At 40.9% G+C, this 25765-nt stretch overlaps 1 protein-coding gene across 1 annotated transcript in view; it reads left to right on the top strand.

Annotated features, from left to right (window-relative positions):
- LOC119186595 (cell adhesion molecule Dscam1) overlaps window positions 1–25387 on the top strand; it is a 350150-nt gene extending 324763 nt beyond the window's left edge. The window contains exons 29-32 of the mRNA XM_075885810.1: window positions 13168–13252; window positions 16139–16304; window positions 21555–21688; window positions 24183–25387. Of these exons, the coding sequence (XP_075741925.1) occupies window positions 13168–13252; window positions 16139–16304; window positions 21555–21688; window positions 24183–24244 (447 nt within the window). The 3' untranslated portion in view covers window positions 24245–25387. The remainder of the gene's footprint in view (window positions 1–13167; window positions 13253–16138; window positions 16305–21554; window positions 21689–24182) is intronic.
- Window positions 25388–25765: the final 378 nt, after the last annotated feature.

Below are 25765 nucleotides of genomic sequence, written 5' to 3'. Positions count from 1 at the left end.
CATTCTGTCATACTTACCTGCGAACGCTAACTCCCTGTGCTCCTTTCATGACTTTCATTCTTGTTACTTCTCATTTTGTGGCTTTTTGAACGTCCTCTAAAGTTGCAAGGTTCGTTGAATTTTCTGATTCGACAGCCTCACGCGAGACAATGCAACTTGTCGTGATACAGCGACACTTGTTGTCGAGAGAGAATTGTTTGTTGCGGAGGGCCCCGCGGCGGCGACTTTTGAACATTCTCCCGGATCTCCTTTGCCAGAAAAAATCGTTATTTTGGAAGACGGTCTTGGCGCTTCAGTTTGACTGCCTCGGGATTCCTTGAGGCCATGTTTTAACGTGGTGTTGTTTTGACGCTCAGGTAATCGCTTAGTGAAAAGTACATTGACTGATTCTCTTACAGCTATTTTTATTTATTTGTTCTCTCACCTATTTACATATAGCTAAGTGTACTTTCAAGAGTATTGGTGTCTGAGATGGTAGTGATTTGAAAAATCGCCATGTCTTATTGGGTAACTCGTGCCAGCACACTTGCTTGATACCCACTACGTCATTATTTTTAAAAACTTTGGGTAATAGGCCAGCATTTGCTATGCTATTTTTTGTCATTCTTCTGAGAAGCGTGGTATCCGCTAAACACTTGCAAGGAATTTTATTCCGATTGTTCATGCAGTGGCTGACGACGGTGAGGGATTATGTCTGAAGTCAGTATGTACCACAGTTGATATGTGAATTGCAGCAAGATTTTGTAATGGGTTGAAACATTAGACGACCCACTTGTTACGCTATTCACATTGTGCGACGAGTGCTTGTTCTTGTGCTGTTTCAAAACGATTTACAAATCGTATTAACGCGATTGCTTTTCCGACATCAAGCCTGCCTAAGGCAAGTTTGACAACAACTGGCTACGGTCGACGATATCTGTCTTCCGAGAAGCAACTGCTCAAGTGCCAAGTGTTGTCGAAACTTTTGACTTCGTTCCGGAGTGGCTTCCCGTTCTTGACGCTTGTGTGTGTTTGCCTGACTTCTGATGAAGTATGTTGTGTGTACTTTACTAGTGATAATTTTATTCATTAAAGGAAAAAAAAAACACCGGCGTGGCTCAGTAGTAGAATACTCAGCTTGCACCCAGCCGACCTGGCTTCGAGTCCGACTGTGTCATTGGTAATAAGTTTTTTTTTTCTAATTTCGTGCTATATGGTTACGGGCACCGGCGGCAGCGGCGGCAGACAATTACGACACCGCGTGTGACCAGAGTTTTTATCTCATAACAGCTCTCGCTGTAAAAAAAAAACCTTACGAATATTAGGAAAATTACCAATAATTGCCGTAAATGCGGCATGGTGTAAGTACAGGTTGATTTTTTTTTATATAGTGAATATTTTGCGATAGAAGCTATCTCTTTTTTTGGAACGTTGAACTGCGTGATACAACGGCGCTACAAGAAACCGTTGGTCTAGCTCAGCTGACTAATCTACATAAGCATGGCATAACTGAGCCGAGAACAACATGCGGGCACATAGTAGAAATAACAGTTTAGTCAGTCAAGTCAGTCAGTCAGTCAATGAACGTAATCGAGGTCCTTAGAAGCATGCTCTTTATAAGATGAAGAGTCAGCTGTGGGCCGCACTCATGTGGAAACAGCAAAGGCAAAATCATGCCGCCATGTTGTCATTGTATCAGTGTTGTCACTGTTCATGTGTGCAAGTGTTGAAAATTCTTACAGAAAGTACAGTGCGAACACACGCAACAAACATTCTGTCATTTTCTTTTCTTTTTTGAGTATATAAAAAAAACCTTTGTTCTCTGGCGGTCACTGGTACTTGCTGAGCATTCGCACTGTGCCCAGAAACAAGGTGTTGCTTTTTAATGAAACACTTGTTACTATTTAATAGTGCACTATTCTTTAGTTCATTGTTATCATTGCAGTTTCAGTTAAGTAATTCCTTGCCAAGTAGCCTTCCTGCAACAGAGTCTTCACGCGAGTGATTTCCTCTCTAATTTTTCAGAGGTATGCCAAATAAACTCGTTAGTTTGTTGTGATAACAGAGAATCAAAAGAACGCTGTAATCTTAATGAAATTGTGATTGTGAATGCAGCAATAGCTTATTCAGAAGTATAAATAAACTGCGACCCACACCTGCAAAACAAAATAAAAAAACCTGGATGAATTTTCTACTTAGCCTTTAAGAGTAGAATGCGATAGCCTAACCAGACCCGGTTCACACTAGCTTGTCAATTCCTAGCTTAGTTTATCTACACGGTGGGCCCCTAAGCCATGCCGCAAAGAAGAGTGTGCAAATATATTGACCCTTTCAAACTTTACCCGCAAACAACTGTTGGGAGTGCAGTGGCGAAAAGTCTGTTAAAATGTATTTCTTCTTATAGTGAGTTGACGAGATAACCACTACGCGTGCGTTAGGCAATGCACGCACCTGCATGCCTTACTGGCAATGCAGGTGCATGCCTTACTGGTGTTCTTGTTAATAATGATCATTAACTATCCCTGTGTCCCGTCTGATCAAGGGGGTCCTTATGCCATCCCCTCGTTGTGTGGCACACAAGTTTGGATGCCTGTCAAGATTCTACGCTTCTGCACCGCAATACTGCAAGTTCAATAGCACTCGTTGTAGTACATGCAATTCATTTTTGTGTGTGTGTGTTTTTTCGAGAACGTTTTAAGCACGAGCGTGAATTTTGGGTACAACACTTGCTTTCCACGCAGAAGTCCTTGTTCCACTCCCTCTCGAACCAGATATTTCTTATAATTGGCGTATTTGCACCTATCTGAAATATTTGCTCACAAAACGCGTATATATTTCACTCGCAACCCAAAAACACCAATGATGACACCAGACGTACTGCGGAACGAGCTCTTCAGCGCTGTCATGTTAAAACAACGTAAAACTAGGTGGAAAGACTTGGCCTCATGATTATTTTCGCGCCATGCAGTGGATCGCAAAACAGGTCGTAGCATCTACCGTAACTTCTATCCTAATACTCATATCATGTGGGACACCCACATTATATGATTACGATTTGGTTTGTTTCGAAGCAATACACATAAGAAGAGGCCACGTAGGGTGATGGGTAACTGAGGTTGGAAAAGTGAGAAGAGGGAAAGGTGCGAGTCTGCAGCTGTCTCTACGGTACTTCGCGCTCGCGCAACAGTGCGACTGTTAGGATGTCGTCGCCGTTACGCCACCATTTCCCGCGAAGTTATTTTCCAACGTCTATTCATCAGCAAGAAGCTGGGAATTTCCATGCTTGTCCCACTTATGAGTTGTTATTTATTTACCTATCACTTATTTTCGGACATACGCTATAGAGACGTATCCATCCGCATTAACTTGTGTTTGTATACATAGCCTGAATGATCATGCATAAAACGATTTTTCAAGACAGACAGCCCGTTTTGCATGTCCCCGAAGCTCCACGATTAGCATGTACTTGCGTATGTCGTAGCTTTGTGGGCAATCAGTCAAAACACTTCGTTTTCTCCTTTCGGTCAGCCGCAAAATGTTGCCCTTGGCACTAAACACCTTTTCTCTCTTTCTGTCTTGTATTTTCACCCAGAACTTCAAGAACTTCAGACGTTTTTTCACCCGATCCTCCCATTTCTTTCTGTGACTATCCGTTCCCTTCGCTTCAGACCTTCCTTTTACCTATTTCTCTTTTTCACCCCAAGACATGCCGCTTAAGCAGCTTCATACATCAACATGGAGCCTTATAAAGCAAGTTTATGCTAATTTTTCTGCCGATTCAGAATTCCAAGAAAATGCGCACGAAGCGAAAAAGACGGCTTTTCTTGCGTGGACGCGCCAAAAAGTGGGGAAAAAGTATATTTACTTTTCGCAGCTTATGCATATCACAAACACCACGGCGCTCAATCTTTGGTACTGGTACGGTTTTGCCCGTCTTCACGACATTCCCCGTTTGAATTGCCACCTTTGTTTGTTTGTTTTTCTTCTGTGCACTTAGACGAGCAGTTCTGGTAGAGGATTGGTGGGGTGGGAGGTTTACAGAGAATTCTGAATTATTCGTAGTCATTTATTATGAATAGTATTCAAGGGTACAGATTTCTCCTTAGCAGTACAGAGCCTGCATTGGAGGCCCCAGGCTCATGCTAGCCTTCAGATTTCTTATTTTTATTTAAAGTAAACCTCGTGCACCTAAAAGTTTACGAAGTGGTGGAATACTCAACTTCTCCCCCTTTTTTCCTGATTTGGCTTACAGGAAAAGGCATGCATATGCAAATAGCCCTTCTGGTGCGGTCCTTCAACTTGTTCCAGACGTATTTGAACAAAATTCATTCGTCTGCGTTCTACGAGAGCGCAGAGAAATGCGTTCGTCTCGACAAATTACAATATTTTGGTATAACAAACGTGCGAAAAAGTGATATCAAATCATTTTACTCTCGTGTAAAAGCTACAAATTTACGCTGCACACATTGCAATGTTCGATGTCGTAATACTTTTTGAGTTCTCATTCTTTTACCCTATCGAACGCAAAGTAAACCACAAGTAATGATTGATGGGGTGTGCTTGCGTTTCTATTACTAGAAGGGAAAAATAAGCTATTTTTTTGTAACGTTGGTTCGTGAAGAAATCAGAGCCAAAGCCGTTGATGGACTGTGAATTTTATATTCTTTAGCCTAACGAACGTTCTTCGCGCAAACATAGCAATGAACACGTGTGAACAAATGTGGCTCGAGTACCTGCACGTATAGCTATGCAAAAAACTGAGCGAATGTGTGCAGTTTTGTCCAATGTCTCTAATATATAGCAGTCATTAGAGCATCTATGTGCTTTCGTTCTTTTGTTTTACTTTTAATTAAGGATTATGAGTGCTCTGAGTGCTGTATGTGCTGTGGGAGGTGTTGTAGCAATATTACAAACAACTCGAATAGCTTACACAGTGTGATCTTTTACGCCTGGTGCAAAGGATGAGGTTTTCGTCGCGTACGCATTATTTGCCGCGACAGCTGGCCCTGAAACACGTGTCACTACGCAATTTGCTCACGGCATTACAGTGCCTCCCTTCCCACTTCTTTGAGCATGTTCGTAGCTAACCACAATCTCTACAACTTCCACTATACAAAGCATAGACTGAAGAGTCACCTAATTGATATTCTTTTGGGCTCACACAAGAAAGAGCTGCGGTGCATTTGTGAACGCCTGCAAGCTCAAAGTGAAGCGGGGGGAGCAAGAAAAATAAAATGCGGCGATTGAGAGTGCGCTCTAATATTTGAACAACCGCAGCACCACCCACGCAAAAGTCGCGCCTGCACTTGACAGGCGGCGCGGGCGTTACCTTGTGCTAATTTTTTTTATTAGCGTCTCCTCATTCCTCTGTTTGCTTTGATGAACGTGTTAAGCGTTTCGAATATATCTCATTTGTATGACTTTCTTTCCTACCCCCCCCCCCCCGTAGTGTAAGCCAAACTAACACCTTGCACAATCAGCGCTGTTAGGAATAGCTAAGAAAACAATCTCGAAGGCAATATGCTGCATTCGGTTCACTCAACGACACGTAATTGATAGTGTCAAGCATTTTCCTCCACAAACTCACACATGGTTTTGTATAAAGAATGTTTCAAGAAAGGCATGAGAAAATGCTCGAAAGTATGAGAGATTGAATATTTGCTCGCCACCTTCATAGTTACTTTTCTGCTGTGGCTGAAATCTTAAGATAGCTGGACACACCAATTAGGCCATAATAAATAAAATAAACTATATGGCCTAATACGTATTGATACCAGGTGTTTTGGACAAATGCGACCGTCAGAGCCATTCTCGCGGAGAGTCCATTGCCACTTTGAAATTTGACAGAAGCAGCCGCTCGTTATCTTAGTAGAAGAATAAGTTTGAAAAACCGAAACCGAAACTTCAAAGACCGCAATCGCCATATTGTTCTAAGACATCTAAAATGAGTGATGGTCGTCATATGAAAAATAGTAATCGCCATATCCGCCAACTTATGGTTGTTAGAGTAGCTTGCTCGGAGGTGTATAGGATGTTTTTTGGTGAGACCATTTCCGTAGGGAGGCTTGTTAAGGAGCCGCCACATGATATTCTTACGTAAAAACGTATGCCAGCTGCGTAGCAATATGCATGTCGAAGACAACTTCGTCGGGTACGTTCCTAAGCCAGCGCAGCACAGTGTTGGCTACGTCTATCGGCACGGTAACTACATGCCCTTTCATGCCATAACGGCCGCTGCCGTGAGTCAAATCCCTAACGCTCGTGATTGGCACACGTGCAGCTATCAGGCGTTCTTCAACGGGGTTCCGGGCATGCAGGTGAGGGCGCTTGGGAAGATATCGGTGACCGTGCGAAACACTCATCGTAGGAACTTGTCACGAGCTGCCGCGCTTAGAAAGCGACGAGAACGTAATGGGCGTTGTCGCGAGGAGGCGGGCGCGCGGGCCATCGAAAACCAACGCCTTGGTTGGCAGCGCGCCTTTTAGTGACCATTGCTGGATTCCCTGGAGAGGACGCCATTAACGGCGACCGGAGAAGTGTACAGTGGCAACACTGGTGTAGACTCCGGTGCCCCAGACGAACAAGGCGTGAGCATAACAAGCTTGCCGAGCAAGCTCCTAGAAGAATGAGTAAGTAATAGAGAAAAACCGGACCAACTTTCTTTTATAAAACACATCAACAAATTTACTCACTTCCGCATAGGTGTGGTCTCTAAGGTTACTTTCACCTCCGGAAACTTTTGCCTAGGTGAGACGGGCCACAGTGTTAACCAGAGATAATTGAAACAGGCCGGAAACCATGTAGTGGAGTAATATTACATCGGCTGTAGAAATGTCAGAGGGGAGTTATTACTAGAGTTCTCAGAACACAATAACAAATGAATCTTGAATACCTTGTTCAGAAAACAGGCTAATCATAAGTTAACGTGGCTAAATCCTTTCAGCGAAACTAAAAATAAAATAAACTTTATTCTGTGTGCCAACTCAGGCATTGTACAAGATTTAGAAGTATAAGGCAAGGTCTGATGCAGCAATCGTAGAATGGTAAGAGCTCGTATTCATTTAGATTAAAAACACCATAAACCTATACACAAGAAGACAATTGATAACCCAGTAGTGAGGGGCAAGTACAGAAATTAGGAGTTTTGCTTCAGAATAGATTCAACGCTCTAAACGAGCTAACCGACGTAGCGTTGACACAATGAACGATTATCTTACTAGAATAATCAAAGAGGGTTCAAAAAAAGTCCGAGGTACATTCGCATGACAAGACACTAGCAATCTATCTCAGGAGACAAAAATCTTATTAAAAGATGACAAATCAGGAAAGTGTCAAATGCAATCGACGAAATAGATATAGCGGAGCTTTCCGATTCATTAGGCGCAAGGTAAAAGGGCCAACGTAGGCACTAGTTTGTTGTACATGGTTGACAATCGCGACGCGCGTGTCGATCATGTGCTTTCCGTGTGTCATCCGTGTGTCTTTCTAATCCTTCCATGTGTCTTTTTGCGTGTGTGATTCAGAGTGTCGCGAGTGTAAACCATGCGTAAGGTAGCCGACATCAGAAGGTATAACGTGGAGAGAACCGAGCAGGCTGTAAAAAGCGGCAGACGCCTAAGAGCTGTGGCGGCAAACTTGTGCAAAGGCGAAAATCGGATATATTCATTGAGGAACAAGGAAGGCAATGTCATAACCAATATCTATGAGATAGTTGGGGTGGCGCTGGAGTTCTAGATAAAGCTGCACACAAGCCGAAACAACCAGGTTGATATCGTAAGAAGCAATAATAGACCAGAGGAATATGACATCCTTCCAGTATTTACTGGCGAAGCAAAGCCCTAGAGGGAATGCAAACAGGCAAAGCCGCTGTTGAGGGTAAGGTAACAGCGGGCCCGCTGAAAGATGGCGGAGAAATTGTGTTAGAAAAACTGGGCCCCTACTATACGAAGTGTCTCTTGACGGAAAGGGTACCAGTATCTTGGAGGAACGCCAACATCATTTTAATCCTTAAGAAAGGAGAGTGAAGGATTTGACAAATTATGTGTAGATCAGCTTACTGTTCGTTCTCTACAGACTATTCACGAAATTATTAGCTAATGAAATTAGGGTGACATGAGTGTTTAATCAATCAAAGAACCAAGCAGGATTTCATACAGACTACTCCACAATAGACCATATTCATACTATCAATCATGTAATAGAGAAATACGTGGAATACAACCAACCCCTATAGATATAAGCTTTCATAAATTACGAGAAGGCGTTTGGCTCAGTTGAGACAGCAGTAATGCAGGCACTACGGAATCAGGTGATCGACAAACCATACATAAACATACTGGAAGAAATATACAGTGCATCCACAGCCACCACAGTTCTACATAAAAAAAGGGATAGACTCCCAATAAAGGAGGGTGTAAGGCAGGGAGACACAATCTCAACAATGTTATTCACCCTATGTTTACAGAAGGTATTCAGGGCCCTACGTTGGGAAGAGTTAGGGATAAGAGTTAATGGGGGGTATCTTAGTAACTTGCGATTTACTGATGACATTGCCTTCAATCAAGGGATGAATTACAGCTCATGATTACCGAACTGGACACGGAAAGCAGAACAGTATACGTCTAAAAATGAATATGCACAAAGTTAAAGTAATGTGCAATACTGTCGGTAGAATGAGCACTTAGCGATAGGTGGAGAGACGCTGGAAGTTGTAAGGTAATATGTCTACTTAGGGCAGGTAGTAACCGCAGAGCTGAACCGTGAGATTGAAATGACTAGATGAATAATAATGAAGCGGATCACATTCGGCAAGCATTCTAAATCAATCATGATGATCTGCAACTAACACTCAAGAAGAAGGTATATAACAGCTGCATCTTGCTGGTACTTTGCCACAGAGCTGAAACCTGGAAGCTTACAAAAAAGGTTTAGCTTACATTGAGGACGCAGCGAGCTATGGAAAGGAAAATGATAGGTGTACCGTTAGGAGACAAGAAGAAAGCGGAGTGGGTCAGGGAGCAAATCGGCAATAAATATATCATTGGTGAAAATAATTAGAAAAAATGGACATGGACGGGGCACGTAGCACGTAGGCAGGATAAGCGCTGGTCAATAAGGGTAACTGGCTGGTTTTCCAGAGAAGGCAAACGCACGAAGGGGAGACAGAAAGTTAGGTGGGCCGATGGGATTAAAAAGTTCGCTGGTATAACGTGGCAGCAGAAAGCACAAGGCCGGGTTGATTGGCTGGTCATGGGAAAGCTCTTTGTCCTGCAGTGGGCGTAATCAGGCTGATGACGATGACGATGGTGAATTGAAACATAAGATATCACTAACCGAAAGTGCCCCTCGTAATCTTTCTGTATATTTCCAGGAATATAAGTGAACGCCGAAGTTCGATGAATGCATAATTTTGTCTTGCCACAACACAGAGGAACCGCGTGTAATGTCTGAGCCTTATGGGATATCAATAATAGCGGTAGCGCATGCATGAGTTAACCATGTATTAGCTTGCACGAAGTAAAACATCAAAGTCCTCAAAACTTATCGGGCACGTAGACCCGCCCACATGATAGATTGATATATTAGCCTATTGTACTGGCATGTGCAGGTAATTTTTCTTACCTTCTTTTCTTTTCCGCCGTTGTGCGCCTTTGCAATTGTTAATAATATTAGTGAGGTTTCACGTCCGAAACCACCAGATGATTATTACTGACGGAGTAGTGGAAAGCTCCGGAAGTTTTGACCTTCTGGTGTTCTATAACGTGTCCCTGACATCGCCCAGTACATGGCGCTCTACAATTTTGCGTCTACCAAAATAGAACCACCTTGGCCGGGATCGAACCCGCAACCTTCGGGACAGCAGCCGAGCACCGTATACCCCCCGTTACACTGAGACGGACGCCGTATCAATTGTCCATTGGTGTCTACAGTATCTTGACTTGTCTCTTTGTCCTTGTTTACTCGTCTTATCAATTTTCACATTATATCAACCATCGATCGACTTGGCTTCGCGTGTGTACAGCCTCTGCTTGTGATTATAGCTGGTATGGTACATGTAGATTGACGAATGCAGAACTAACAGTAAATAAATTATGGCCGAAAACAGTGACCTTATTCTGGTCGTCTGTTAGTTGCGCTCATTAACTCTTCGATCTAAGTTTTGCTGATGAAATTGGTCAAATTCTTTACCTTGCAATCAATAAGCTTGTTTGACATCTCAAAACATTGATGGGATTCTAGCAAGAAGGATTCCAACTCTCTCAAAAGACCCTCACCGCCTCTCTACGATAACAAAAAAAATGTTTACTTTCTTTATATCTGCCGTGATTGACGTCTCCGGAAAGCTTAAGAGGTCAGCTGCTACGGATAAAGTAATTATGAAGGCATCAAGAAAGTATTCTCTATTTTTGAGGATTTTCTGTCACATTTCATGAAAAGCCTCTGTCTGCCTGAGTTTGTTAGCTCAACCATTTCCCAGTGAAAAACAAACGAGGGGGCAAGGTGTTGACCAAGTTTCACTAACTACTTGTAGTTACACTGCCAAAATTTTTATCATTCACAATAAGTGATCTGCCTAGAAATAGGCTATAAAACAGAAAGAATAGACTCTTCTAATGTATACGCAAGAACGACCACGCATTTATTACATTTAGACATAATCGTGACAACGATTGCTGTTAAACATGCGGATTGCCAGCCATAGCTGGATTTAGCCAACGCCAACAAATGTTTTGCCTTTATTTAGCCAACACTAATAGATATTAGCCATCATTCAGGTAATGAACGGCAACAATGGTCAGCGCGAATCTTAATGTCTGCATGCCAGGGTGACATGCATATCTGTAAACAAGGATCATTGATCATACCGCATTCGGAAGTTTTTCAATAACGCAACTACATGCTTTAAAAATTTATCAAGGTGAATAATGTTTCATATGAAGAAATATTACATATTTGAAAATATTTCTCACTTCTAAAAGTGCTTTTAGGCACAAGTTGTGACCGAGTCTAGACTGATGGTAATAACACTGAGTGATCTTACATCTGATTTAGATTTTTATAAAACAAGTCTTACACAAAGAAAAAAAATGTATAGAGTGCGCCTGCTGTTTTGTTTTCTTAGTTAGAGTTCTATAGTTCTCGTGTCTTCTCTTTTTTGTAATTTTACTTATGATCATATATGTATCTTCCAACTATTTTTTGTGTCAGGGTGTTTTGCAGTAGTTTTTATGTACGCAGTATATCTTCTAATGTAATTTTCATGTTGCAAGTTGGTGGATATATGTTACGATTGCTTTATCACGTACACTACACAACTTTGTAGACATGCCTTCAAAAAGGTTCACTGGCCCCTTCCCTCCCCGCCCCCTCGTCAAGCTGTCTGTCCATAAACAGCTTTCAGCTAGTAAACCTCTCCAGAAGCTTTTTTTTTTCTGGTTTCGTATTGGGAAGGAAAATGATTCCACTTTATTTGAGTTTGACCTTGAAACAACTGTTGATAAAGCACGTGAGATAAAACATGAAAGTAATAGCTCTAGATTTGTTTTTTCTAACGCTTGATTGATATCTGTGGCAAGTGCAAGGCCCGAACGCAAGGATTAACTTTAGAGAAAACGTTCCTTATATTTGTCGCACACAAACAGTTGGCCTCGTTCACTATTCTCACTCATACTAACGTAATTCGCCTTCCACTTTATTTATATGGCATGGTTGGATGTGTTGCACGTGGAAACGTTCGAAGAATATGCAGCTTCACGTTATATTAGTTGCGTGAACCTCTGTTGTCAAGTACTAACTTAATAACGAATACGTATATATGTCTTTCTTATTCCGTGCAGAATCTCTTGAAAAGTGCATTGTAGCAAGCTGACTATGATTGGGATAGGTGACACTGTTTAACAATGCATAATCTCAGTTTTCCAGATATGCACTTGTATAGGGCAGCTTATCGGTAGGACGTACAAAGCATCCTCCTAAATAATAATAAATGACAGTTTTTCAGAAATATAGATTAAACAAAAAACTTTATTTTTTAACGCCAATAAAGTTACTTTGAGCCTTTGTACTAGTTATACTTGATGATTGGCATACAAAAATGATCAATTTTTTATATAGTCATCATAGGCTTTGTCTGAAGTAATTACGTGCCAAAAGTAAACAATTCACCTCCTCAAAGGAATATTCTTTACCATTATTATTTTTCTTCACATGATTTTTTGGAGATATAAGCGCCCTCATGAATCCACCTAGGGCTGTTTTCATCTCACGAATAACTACGAATTAGAGAAAAAAAAAGAAAACTAATCAAAGGCATCAAAGCCCAAACAAATTTCTTCATGTTATCCACACATTCGCAGCAGCACCTGTTGTTTCAGAGCAATGCAGCGTTCAGTTTGCGGTGGCAGCATTGCAAGTTATGAAGTCTGTTTTTATTATATTGAGCTTTGTAGATGTTCATTTTTTCACGCTTCCTTTGGTACCATCATTTCGTGGTCTAGGGCACGGTAAGACCTGGTATGAGAAGCAATGTTCAATTAGGCATTTTCCTCCAGAATTGCGCCGACGAGACGCTACTATGCTGTGCACATTATGGTTGGGCGTTGCATTTACTAATGCGTACGCGTTGCGCATAGGAATGGCTCACACTGCTGCATGCAACCATTGTGGCAGTGACAAAACAACTTGGCACATTCTGTGTTAATGCCCACAATACTGCTCGCAGAGACAATCACTCTGCAATGCACTAGATGAACTGGACAACCAGACTCTTTCGGAAGAAAGAATTCTGCGCTACCGACAGGACTTTATTTCGCAGAACAAGGCTGTGAAGGCGCTCCTGCGCTTCTTGCGTTCAACCGGCCTGTCCAAACGATACTGTGTTTGGAACTCCCTGAATGTTTGCGCATGTGAATTTTTTCTAATTTATTTTATATCTCTGTATCTCTATCTTCTTGCCGACCCTTTTCCCCACACCCGTACAGGGTAGCAAACCAGTTCTAGGTCAACCTTACTCTTACTTTTATTTATTTCTCTCTCTCTCTCTTGTCTACTTTTTTTCGGCTACGCACACATACTTTATCGTCTCTGCATCATGTATGAATGGTATGTGCATTGTTATTGTCTGTTCACGAAAAGATAAAATTTCTTCCTTTTCACTTCATTTATGCGTTCCATCATGTCCATACGCAGCCTCCCGGAGATGAAGAGACCTACTCTAAAGTGAAGCGTGTAATACCCACGCCTGTGCCTGCTGCCAACCTCTATCAGGTGCCCCGTAAGTGCGTATTCGTTTCGTGACTTCCTTTGGAAACTTGCTTGTTTCTATCATAGGTGTGGGGTGAATTTACGAAATGTTTTTACTAGGTGTTCTTTAACAACTTCCCGCTATCTTCACTAATATTACTCCAGTGTCAGAATTACCTACAGTGTTCTCTTATTAACAGTCCAAGCCCGAAATCACTAGTGGGAATTTAAAATAATTAGGAGGACACACATATTCTTCATCACAGCGCATATTTGATGTGAATAATATCGCAAAATAGAAGTACTGGCATTAACATTTATGTCGCAACAGAACAATCTAAACAAAATGAATTATATGATAGCCTAATTCAAACTTAGCAGTTTAGGCTGCTAAAGGCAGCAGATGAAAATTACTCTTTCGAGTGAGTTTCTAATATGAATCGAACTTAGAGTCTTACATAGACATCGAAATTTTCAGATAAGATTGAATTTTAATTGCGGAAAACTTTTAAGTGTAGGGCCTGACAATGCAGTTCGTGATATTGTGTGCGCAAAAGTCCCACTTGAAAAGCAAAACGAAAGAAACCTGGATCAAAGAAGAATAAATAATCTGCTCAATGTTATCGGTTACGCAAAAATTATCCCAAAACACAAGAGCATACACCTCACGATCGGAATTCACTCTAGTGTTTGTGATATTGCAGTCTATGTCTACCCGCTTGTTATGCTTTTTTTTTCTCTTCGCCTTCTTGTGGTCACCGCTGCAGCTACATCTTCAGGCCGACGCTTGTCGTGACCGTCGTTGAGCAAAAGCAACTTCGAGTATCAGGTGTGTTCGAAGCCTGCGATGCACCTAAAGTTTAGGAAAGCACATCGCCTGCAACTTTAAACATTTAGAGCTAGTCCCATACTGCAAAACAGTGAAGTTCTTATACCTGATTGAGTATCTGATTGATGTAAGTTGATTCTTGTCAGCACTTGTACGGCAAAAGCAATTAGACCTACAGTTAAACGTGGTATGTGAAGGTTAAGCTGCGAAACATAGCTTAACATATCATGGCTTAACACATCCCTACTTTTTGTTTTTACAATGTACATAAAATAGGCGATTATTGTTTAATTATTTCTTTGAATTTATTACGATTCAAAAGATCAGAGAAAACTTTCGAAACCGCCGCCTAATGTGAAATACTTTGGTGACCGTAATGAGAAACAGAGAGATATTTTCAAAAACTTGGCCAACGTTTTTACATTTTCTTCTTTATTGTCCTTCCCTATTCCTAGCAATTCTATTTCAAAAAATTTAGACAGCTTGGAAAACTGCCGGTAGAGAAACTTGGAAGACGTTCATAGAAAAAAAAACTCTACGTGGAAACATGAACATAAGTAAAACTGAGAAGCTATAACGCAAAGAAAATGCTGTTTCTGCAATACTTTTTGCTTTATTGTGTCCATGTTTTTATATCTACTTTTCTGTGTCTCTACATGAGAATAACTAATTTTCTTGTGAAATATCAACACCACATTAAAGATACGCAGTGTTCTTCAGATGCACAAATGTTTTTTTTTTCAGATGCAAACCCCCTTAATTCACCTATTTCACAAGTGTACATAGCGATTCTGTAATGTGCTGTTGAACGCTAAGATTTGGCGTTGAATAAATTATACAATACCCATTATTAGAGATATTATGTATTAAGTGGCCCAAAAAGTTCATTCGTATCAACTAAAGTGGAATTCTTATCAACTGATGACAGTGGCTTGTTCATAAAACCACTGTTTAAACAAAGCACATATCCAATGAAGAAATGAAATGATATGCCAACTAACAATTTTTAGTGCCATGGCAAAAATTTATGCGTTATTTCAAAAATAACTGATAAAGGTTTCGTTGGTTATGAGGATGAATGTCAATATCACTGGCTACGAGCTGGTCCGAATGCTGTTTTGGGGACTTTATAGGTGACTTGGATAACTAACTTATATTATTTTGTTTTGTGCAAAACAAACACATCGTAGGTTGCTTTAATCCGTTGGACTGCGAACTCTGGCCTGCGTACCATATTCTGTACAGGAGAGGCATCATGCGAAGACACGGTAAATGGTCTCAAAACTTGAATACACACAGCACTTGTACGCTTTTCTGCACATTCACGTGCTTGCTGTTGTAAAAAAAAGTTGGTTTGAATATTTTAATACAAAGTGACCATAGCTTACGCCGAGGTCCAGTTTCTTCCATAACCCGCGTGCATGGGTTCTTTCGGGTCTGTGTTTACTTTATTCGCGAGATACCTATTTACCCTAGATTGAACCAATATATTATAAAAGCACCTATACATTATAAAGCACACTAATAATTAAGAAACTTTATATTGCAACAACAGTTGGCGCATATATGAGCCAATTCACGAAACACAATTGTTACTACACAAAAAATCCTTCTGTTTCTTTCTGGGCCCCTTACTTGACAAAAACAGTAAAAGCAGGCACATAAATTGTCTGAGAAAACTCTACGGGCTTCTTCATAGGGGTCATAGTTAAAATGGAAACAGCTGATCACCCCCCCCCCCCTCGCAAAAAAATAATAAAGAAGGATACGCGTGGGCCACTGTTCGGCTATATTCCCTCAGCAATCAGAAATCATGTTACAAAAGTTGCAGTGGTTCTGTGATAGGTACTATTTCTTAAACACACCTTCTTCGGGGGTGTTTTTTTTTCTATAGTGAGCTCCGGTTTCTTACTGTTTGTGATGTTGCGTTACAGTTTCAAGTTTCAGTTAGGTGAAACAACCTCTAATCACTGACGATTGCGTGACGTCACCTTGTCGGTTGACCTTTCCGGGATACTTCACGTTTTTTAATGCGTTGAATTTGTGCTAGTTTGTAAAAGCAGCCTGTTTCTTTTCTCGGGAACGCAGAGGTTTGTGACACGGGGCGGCAAACGCTGGAGCATCGCCGCAATGGTCGGCTGCATCAGCAGCAACTGGTGCGGGAACTTGGCTCGCACCAGCAGTGGGTGCCTTCATCGCAGCTGGTCAGCACTGCGCAGCCCTCCGACTATCGGAAGCCCCGGACGTCCAGTCGGTCAGTGCACCAATTGTTTGTCGCGTGGCGTTATTAAGAGAATTAAAGGGCTCATATGATGCCTCGTGCTTTCAAATGAAGGCGAGAACGTTCTTCTTCTTTTTCTACTTTGTCGATGTATTGTTCTTTCCCTGCTCCCCTCCGAAAGCATGCAGCACATAATGTAGTTTTGCATTGGCTTTAAGATCGGAGCCATCCCTAGCCTTCCGCACCTGGCCTTGTTTCGCATTGCCTTCGTACTAGACACACCTCTTAACAAGTGACGAGTTTATGCGATGACGTCATAGTATCGTCGCAAGTTCTGGGGATCTGCCACGTCGTGGTGGCGTTCTATGTTGACGTCATTCTGTGCTTGGAACTTTTGAACCTCTCGTTTTGCCGCCGATGCCGATGGTCAATTAACGCACATGACGATGCATCTAAGGCTCCCACCTTAACGGATCAGTATTAAATTGGCGATGTACAAGAAATAAAAATTAGGTTTATTAGTTAGTAGATGTAAGGTTTGTAGCCCTTTTGTGTTTATCATTCGTTTAATTTTTATTTATACGCAAGATACTGTGGGCCCAGTGAGGGCTGAAGCAACAGTTGATAATACACACTGTAAAACTGCCACAAACTCTCACAACATAAGCCAGAAATGCTTGCATTGCAGAGACTTAAAAATACACACGCATCGTTTAAGATGATACACAAACGTATTACTGTTGGAACGAACATAGCCACAGACAGCAGTCGAACACATGGAAGATAAAGCTAAGTACGCTGAATTATAATGCAGCCTTCCTTAGAGCATACAACATCAAAAATTCTGTTACATATATAGAACATTAGGGCGAGCCGGAGTTTTTCTTTTTTTTCCGGTAAAGGTCAAAGCTAGACGCACTGCTGGATGATACACCCAGGATAAAATACATATTAAAACACTAAATCCCCGAACTAAAGGGTGTAATCATTTCTGGAACCTAATTAGTAGGAGGATGTTTGGTGGCGCCTTACTTGTGCACTCCCAGAAACAAAGCATGAGATAGCCGTGGTTGCTTGAACCAGGAGCGTTCATACAGACGCCATCTGCCCCTTAATTAGATAAGTGCATCCACTTGTCTCGGAGAATATTAACATCTCACACCGATAGTTCACCTTGTTCTCCTAATAATGAAGATTGCTATGTAATGCAATGAGCGTTTCGCTCATAGTTCCAGATACCAATTACAAGATGTTGGGCTGGGTTTCGAGATAACGAAGAATAGGTTTGCGAGAAAGGTACGACTAAGGACTCAAGGCTCTCCCTGAGGTAGACAATTCTCAAAGAATGCTATACTTTTTTTTAAAACAGTAAAACAATAGGAATGATGGTTGCGTAAGCGAAATATACAACGCACTGGAACATCACTAGAATCAATGGGGCATAAAATGAAAATTGTATTCGGCTATTTTGCAGCACCCTTGCACACGTAAAGAAATTTATAACAGTATGGAAATTCTGGTTACTGATGATAAGAGTGACTACCATTTGTTGGCTAACTGAGAATGACCGGATTCAGAGGAAACTTTTTCCACTGCTGGGTCCATGAACTTCCTCAAGAAATATATACAAGAACGTGCAACATACGCGTAATTATTTGTGCCGATATCACTGGTATGCGTAGGTTCTGAATTAGTAGAGGGAAGGTAATACAGCTGCGTTCTCCCAAAATGAACTCTGTTTCACTCAGTTTCGTAGACACCCTTTTTTTATTTTGAAAAAAAAAAGATTTGTCATATCAGGAGGTATAGCTAGGGGTTGAAATAGATCACGGTGATAGAAAATGGGCTGCGGCCAATCTCATCCTCCCAGCTTTGAAGTCAGTGCGGCGTACTCCAGTTTCTTCAAATCGAGAGGATGTTACATATAGCAGAATAAACAGTGCTAAGAGCAGCGAAAACGCTTATGTTCACAGAGATGGGCGTATTCGGAGAATTTTCATGCGCCGAAAGAAAGGGTGACTAGTGCGCCACTGAGACAAACAAGGCAAACGTGAGGGAATTTTTCAAACCTAGAAGAACTACTCGGTCAACCATTTATTTTTTTATGTTGTTATAGGCGTCGCACATTTGTCTCCAGTCACTCTAAAACGTAAACTGTTGAGTAACATAGTCTATTGAGATTGAACTTCCATAGGATGGAGTGAAAGAAAAGGAGTAAGAGTGAGAAAAGGCAGGAAGGTCAGGCGAAAAAGCAGACACGTGGCGAATCACAGGGGGCTGTCTTGTCGCCACTTTAATTTAACATATTCTAAACCTCTACTCCATCAAATAAACATAATCAGCTATATGTGTATGCAGCCAATATTGCATTCTTTGTGGGTAATAACGATCTGTATTCACTAAATCAGAATCTAAAAAAATCTTATAATAGAAGCGTGGCTTTAAAACATTCAAATGACTTCAGATTCAAGAAAAGCTTGCTTCTTGCGTTCTTCGATAAAAAGGCTATCTATGTCTTACTAAAGTACAGTATTGGGCTCATTACATGCAGATCCTTCAAATATTTAGGCATAATATATATTAATACGTTAAAATGAAGAGATCACTTCGATGCTGCATACTCTAAGGAAATATGTGCCATAGGATGGTTACAGAAGCTCACAAACTCTAACAGGGTACAGAAGAGATACGCTAATAATTATATATAAAATGAACGTGTGGCCTATCATGGAATCCAGGTGTGTATTGTTTTCTGGCAGTGCAGCCTATGAAATGAGACCCCTAGTACTGTTGAAAAGACAAGTGTTGCATATGTGCCTGGGTCTCCCAAAGTTTGTTGCAAACAATGTGTTGTATATGAAGGTGGACCGACCTTCCCTGCCGAATAGGTTTAATATTCTGACTGTACAGCTATTCCTAAACAGTTCACACCAGGGACATTCATTGTAGGTTTTCATTCAATAACCGCAGTTATTCTTCGAAACAAACTGAGCGTAATTACACACGCCACACATTATATTTGCACATGCGATGGTAGAACAGATGAGTGTAAAATTGAGACATATTGCACCTATAGATAATCTAGATTAAATGGTTAGCATTCAATTTGATTATACACTTCGCTAAAAAATGGTGCATAGGTGTTGGAGGGGTCAGTTAGCCAACTACGTAGCTCACTTGGAATAAGCAATATAATGGCGAATAACGAATGTGTGACTAAAGGAAAGGTCGAGGTTGGCATCTTCTCTTCTTCTCTTGGTTGTTCCTTTTCGATTTGACTCCCAAATTTTACCCCTGTATTCTTGACTTTTGGTATAGCTCCAATGACTATTGGTATAGCTCTACGCGAAATTCCCTCAAGGAAATCAGCAGAAGTGATCGTTAGTGATTCTCTATCAGTATGTGCTGCACTTTCTGCGGCAAGAAATTTACAATTAATGAATACGTCTCGTTCTTTAATTCTGAAAACGTACAAATACTGAATTCGCTATGGGTGTCAAATTACCGTAGATTATAATTAAACAAAATGGTGGAATCTTTAGCCGCAGTATCCCTGAGTGGACTCCTCATCCCAGTTTTACCAAATATGGCATACGTGAAAGCATTAATGTTAAAAAATGCTTGCTTGCAATGTGAAAGAGGTAAATTATCACTAGATAAATTCATATATTCCGAGCATCTAAGGCATTGCTTAAATAAAGAGTGGTGTGTATCTCGACAATTAGAAGTTGCACCAGATTACGCTGTGAAGTTCCTCAACTGAATTTTTACCTAAACAAAGCTGGACTCCCGCCTTGAGTCCAGTCTTGTTTGCAACAAATCTTGTGCAACGAAACTGAAACAATTGAACATTTCCTTTTAATATGTCATCGCTATTCTTATCAAGGAAAAATATTCCTGGAAGCCCCATTTCAGAGCAAGGGATTAGTACTAAATGTTACAGAAATTTTATTACTTGGTGGCATTTCACTAAGGTACTGCCACAGGGATGTATGCTCTACTGTGTTTGACTTCATCAAAGCAGCAAAAAGAATACCGTGTTAGTCTATCCCTACTTATTAGGATTATTAGTTTGTAATTCGTCGTTATTTCCGTCAGAGAACACAGATGGTCTTACCGTTTGCTCAGTAAGCATTGTTATTATTCGAAGTTTTATAGCTAAACTAATTTTTCAGATAGATTTTGGTTTTACAGTTCATTACTTTAGGCATCCTGTCACCCAGTTGATGGTTCATGCTCCTTTGTGGGTGAGCACCTTCTCTATTAGATCATTGTCATCATCGATTTACGAAAACTGAGTGGCCTCCCTTTGTGCATGTTGAATAAACAAAAAGCTAAAGATTTGTTAATATTTATTTATTTATTTTTTGTTTATTTATTCACAAAATTGCATTTTGTGATGGCGGTGATTGGTGGTTGGCTATTGCTTCCTGGGAGTTGCTAGGAAGGATAATGGACTTAGTATCATAGGAATTAAAGTTGCCCAGTAGCCCAAAGATTTATGCCAGGTGATTCGCTCAGCAGATATATCAGCTGAGATCTGGTGACGACAAGGTGACCTAGATCGAGAACTAATATGTTTGTTGAATTGTAAATAATAAATGTCAGCATATCGACTGACTTGTAGCGAAACGTGAAGAGAAAAGTGCTTTACTACGATGGATATGAACCGTGAGCGATAGGCATGTGCAGCGTTATCACTTTTCTGAACACAAGAATTTTGTGCTTCGTGAAACGTTACTCGCTTGCCAACAGATAGAAAATACATAAATATTGCACTGCTGCAGCAACGTAGACAAATCCGGCCACGCCTGTTACTAGGCTCATTGTTTTTTGACGCTGGCTTCAATTAGGAAGTTTCCCGAATTTTAGACAACCGGAGAAGTATGTATATAGTGTGATGCACGCTCTTTTAGAAAAGTGCTCACTGCGCTACTAAAGCGATCGCTGAGCTCTGTCATCTTGAAAACGGGCAATAGGTCTCTGCTACGTTTCCGTGCACAGGGAGATCAAACCCACAGTTTAAATGTTTTCTTGATATCACAAACGGTTGCGAGCGAATCACTAAGAATCTCCTGTACGAGCAGAAAACCCTATATAATAAGATGTGACATGACCTCGTCGAGGGCATAAATGTTTCGGTGTTTTTTATTTAACACCTGATCAGCTTATTGCCATACATCTAACTTGTACTAATATCAGCTGATGTTACTTAAATGAGCAACATCAGCGTACTGGACAAAATGTTGCTAATTTAGAATATTCATATCTTTATTTTTTCAGACCGCCTTATAACGAACCTGGCAGCGACACCGAACACTCGCCTCAACGCTGTATAAAAGGAGAAGACGACGACCTTCACGAAGTGTCTGAAGCAGAGTGTGATCGCGAACTTAGCAAACTCTCCTTCGTTAAAGGTACGTGTGAAGTACAGTTGTAACAGTAGAATACATCATTTTGTGGTAAAGTAAATATACTATGATGCAACGGTGAAGGCAACCTTTACTAGGCCCAGAAGACACAATTAAGTGACCTCATCCGAGGCAGACAACCAAAGAAAGCCAAGTTCCCACAGCCGATGAAGATGACAACAACTCATGATGATGAACATTAGTGAAGAAAGTAGATGTGCTTAATGAATGCCTACAATACATTCCTGAAAACATGCATCTGGACCTAACCATGATAAATACCACCCCTTCAAATGAAACGGAAGGGCAGTTATGCTTGACTGACAGTCAGCCATGTTGAACGATTGGATATTTAGGGGCGAAGCTCCTTAAAGTGGCACCCATTCGTCCTTCGTCGTAGTCGTAGTGGACGCACGCACAGACGCACGCACGGACGGGTGGATGAACGCATGGACGGTCACACAGATGAACGCAAGAATGAATGGACGGACGGATGCTTCGCCCCACTCTCCATCATTCACCCCGTGGATATGCTGCCATTTTTTAGTAGCGTATTTGCTACTTTCTATTACAAAGAGCAAACTGTGCACTGTAACGGCTGATGTGTTGGAGAACGTCAAGTACACTAGAAGACTTGGACAGCCCTTTTATTTTTATTTACAAACTGTAATAATTGTACAGAAGAACTGAATATTTCATAGGGGAAGTAATTAGTAAGAAGAAAAAAATCCTAACATTACACACAAACTGTACGAATGTGAACGTGTTGCTTTCCGACTGCTATTTGGACACTAGGTTTTCTTAGATTGATCTAGCTTCTTCAAGCGTCACTTCTGTAATTACCTTTGACGCATAGAATAAAAATCATCTAGTATGTATTTTAGAGGCTTTTCTCCTAAGAAACTCTGCTTTTATAACAATGAATGCAAGTGACTTCATTTACTTGAAATATATTATTTTTATGCAATGTAATTCCCAAAGTAAAATTACGAGAACACATTCCGGTAAAGAAACTGTTGATGTATATTTTAGGAGAAGAACCAGTCATAGCAAAAAAAATAAATTAGCACAACACTTGTACCTAAACAAAATGTCTTAAAGCTGCAATCGTCGTAAAACCAAAACGCAGTTTCGTTATTTAGCATTGCTTCATGTTGACCGTGCATGCATCGGCCGACTGGGCAAGTCATGAAGCCAATGAAAGCATTGCACCTTCTGAGATGACCAGACAATCACGAGTACTAAAAATAACTTAATAATCTGAAACGTATGCAGTGTTTCACTTTGTTATAATATCGGTCTTTGAAATCATTAAATAGTCTCACAATGTTCAGAAAATTAATACATGACCGTGCAACGCAATTACGAAGAGCAACCTGTAAAGCGTGCTCTGTTTCAATGAGGTCATGCTTGTGGCAGAGCCACATACAATGAAAGCCGCGCGTTACTTTTCGTTTTCTTTTTCTGAAACACATCCAGTTTACTTTACTGTCAATAGTCGCGTGAAACACAAGACACGATCACAAAGACCGTTATGTAGGTAAGTGCGAAGTCACGCTGTTTATTCATGAGTAAAAACACTGAAAACGAATAGACATAAATCACGGCATCTATGCCCTAGTGGCACGAACACGAAAGAAACAAAGATGGCGGCATTGTACTCTCTTTTTTCCTCCTCCTCACCCTGAAACCGGTACTTTGCTCGCTCTGTTTTATTGTTCACTGGTTTGTTATAATATGCCTCACATGGACAGGCTCGATATGCTCTCTCCTCCGTTCTGACCCCGTTCACGCATAACCCCTCCTCACTCTCACTTCCCTTCACCACTCCCTTGGTTTACCACACTATGCAGGGGCTATGCTTTGATGTACCCACTACACACTCCCTGTCTGTTCTGTTCACCCTCACATCACTCCTATTCATCCTCATTCCCTTTTCCCTCCCCATTGGTATGACGTACTATGAGTGGCTAAGCTACAATTTACCCTCTTCTCTTCCTTCTATCCTCTCTCCCCATCCCAACGTTAATCTCCTTACCGTCGCACTCTTTTTTCACCCCATAACAATAACATATGAATCCTAGCGATGATATGCTGTACTAGGAGCTGCTTTGCACCTACTCAGTTCTCCCACCATTAGCCATGCTGCGTGGTTATGCCGTGGTTTACCTTGTCATCTCCTAGTTTTCCTTTCTCTCTCCACACCCACCATCAGCCCCTCTTCCTCTCTTCCCACCATAGGTAGCATACCAGCCATGCGCCTGGTTGACTTCCCTGCTTTTCCTTCTTTTCTTCTTCCTCTCTCGCCAAGGTTAAACAACTCTACTGATAAAATGCAACAGCAAGAGTACATGAGCTTAAGAGTACATGATAGTAACAATTACAAGTACGCAGCTAGAAAGACTTTATAATAATTGTGCAGGCTGATAGAAGCATCACTACTACAAAGACTGTGTTGATTGTCAATACAGAAGCCATCCGCAACTTGTTTTCTGTGCAGGTGACGGAGGCCTGCGCGTCCTGATGCCTCCTGTAGGCAGCAGAGAAACACCATATCTGTGATCATCCGTCCGAGAATCCTCTTGGAAGGGTCCCTCGAGCGATAAAGAAAATCCTCTGACTCTGTTGTCATCCACGCAGTGAACATTTTGTGCTAAAAGATGCAAACTTCGTAAAAGAGACATTTCGTTGTTATATTTCATAAGTGTGGTGTCTACTCTCGGAGAAGCGGTGACACGCAAAGGCATCTCCAGTGAACTACCCTCATCAAACCGCAGTTTTGAAACATATCTGTCAATCTCTGTACGTATGTATGTGTGTGGTAGCGCGTGTGTTTACGCATGTACGAAAGAACAACAAAAAACAAACAGCGAACCAACTTTCCAGTAAGCAGAGGATGCCAAGGCCACCACTTGGCCCCAATTTCGAAATGTTCCCCACAGCAAAAATTGCTCATGAGATCTAAGCGTTTGGCCACGAATGTGTTTTTTGTGTCAAACTCGTTCCGAAAAACACATATTACCTGCAAAACGTTAAACTTAAATAAAAATTCTTGTTTATGTGCTAATTCATGCATGTTTGGAGTGTGATTGTGCCTAAATTTATTTTCAGCATTGGCTGCACTTGTTCATAAAATATTACTGTTTCTTCTATTTTCATGCGAGGTCACAAGTCTTCATAGGTTAGAAATGTTGGATTTTGTGGTAGATTGAAATGTGAGAACGTGGCACGAATTAAAAAAATTACGAAAAGTTATGCGGATCACCAGACCAGCGGTGTTGGTGAATTTTTGATAGAATTGTTCTTACAATATCTACCACAATAAAAACACAAACGGAAGTACATAAAGAATTAAAAAGTGAAGTGCTTTATAGATAGAACTTGTTCAAGTAAATTGTTGTGCATTCCGAGCTTGGCCCATTCTCTGTGTTTGCGGTGAAAGGTTCTCTTTGCTGATTTTATGCTCATTTGCGAACGTGAATACCAACATAATACTTAGGAATCTCTATCTTTGTGTTCGCGCGGGGGTGCATGTATGTTTGGCCTCACACTAAATCCATACACTGAGCCTGTTTGTTGTTTCGAGTGTTTCCGCCCCTAGTCAATACAGTGGGTGCCTGTAAATAAAAAAGAGATGTTATATCATACTGTTTGAAATAACAAGGTGCGTGAATAAATAAAGCGAATTACGGTTGTTTTTTATAATATTGACTCTAGCTCATGCCTCATGAGGGAAATTGTTGCCCATTGAGATTCATACACATTCAAATTCTTGATTCTTGCCCCTGTAATTTATGAAATTACTATAAAAATTTCGAGAGACGGTAACTTTAAATGAATGAGGAAGCTAATGAAACGCTATATCTTCAGTAGAACAAACAATTCAGAAACAGTAATAAATGTTTATCCAGTTTCGCAAGGGGAATCCATCGGACTACGAATACGATTGTCCTTTCCTTCACTCCCCTAAAGTTTCTTTCATTTTACCCCAATGACTTCTAGATCATTTCTTTCTTGTTTGTTTAATTGAGCAACATATGATTTTTTTCTAGTTTTAGTTGAATGGTCTTGCCTGCGTGAACC

Source organism: Rhipicephalus microplus, chromosome 2, assembly GCF_043290135.1.
Source record: "Rhipicephalus microplus isolate Deutch F79 chromosome 2, USDA_Rmic, whole genome shotgun sequence".
In the NCBI taxonomy this organism is placed as follows: Eukaryota; Metazoa; Arthropoda; class Arachnida; order Ixodida; family Ixodidae; genus Rhipicephalus; species Rhipicephalus microplus.
The sequence above is the reverse complement of the archived record's forward strand: the minus strand, read 5'-3'. Positions and strand labels throughout refer to the sequence as shown.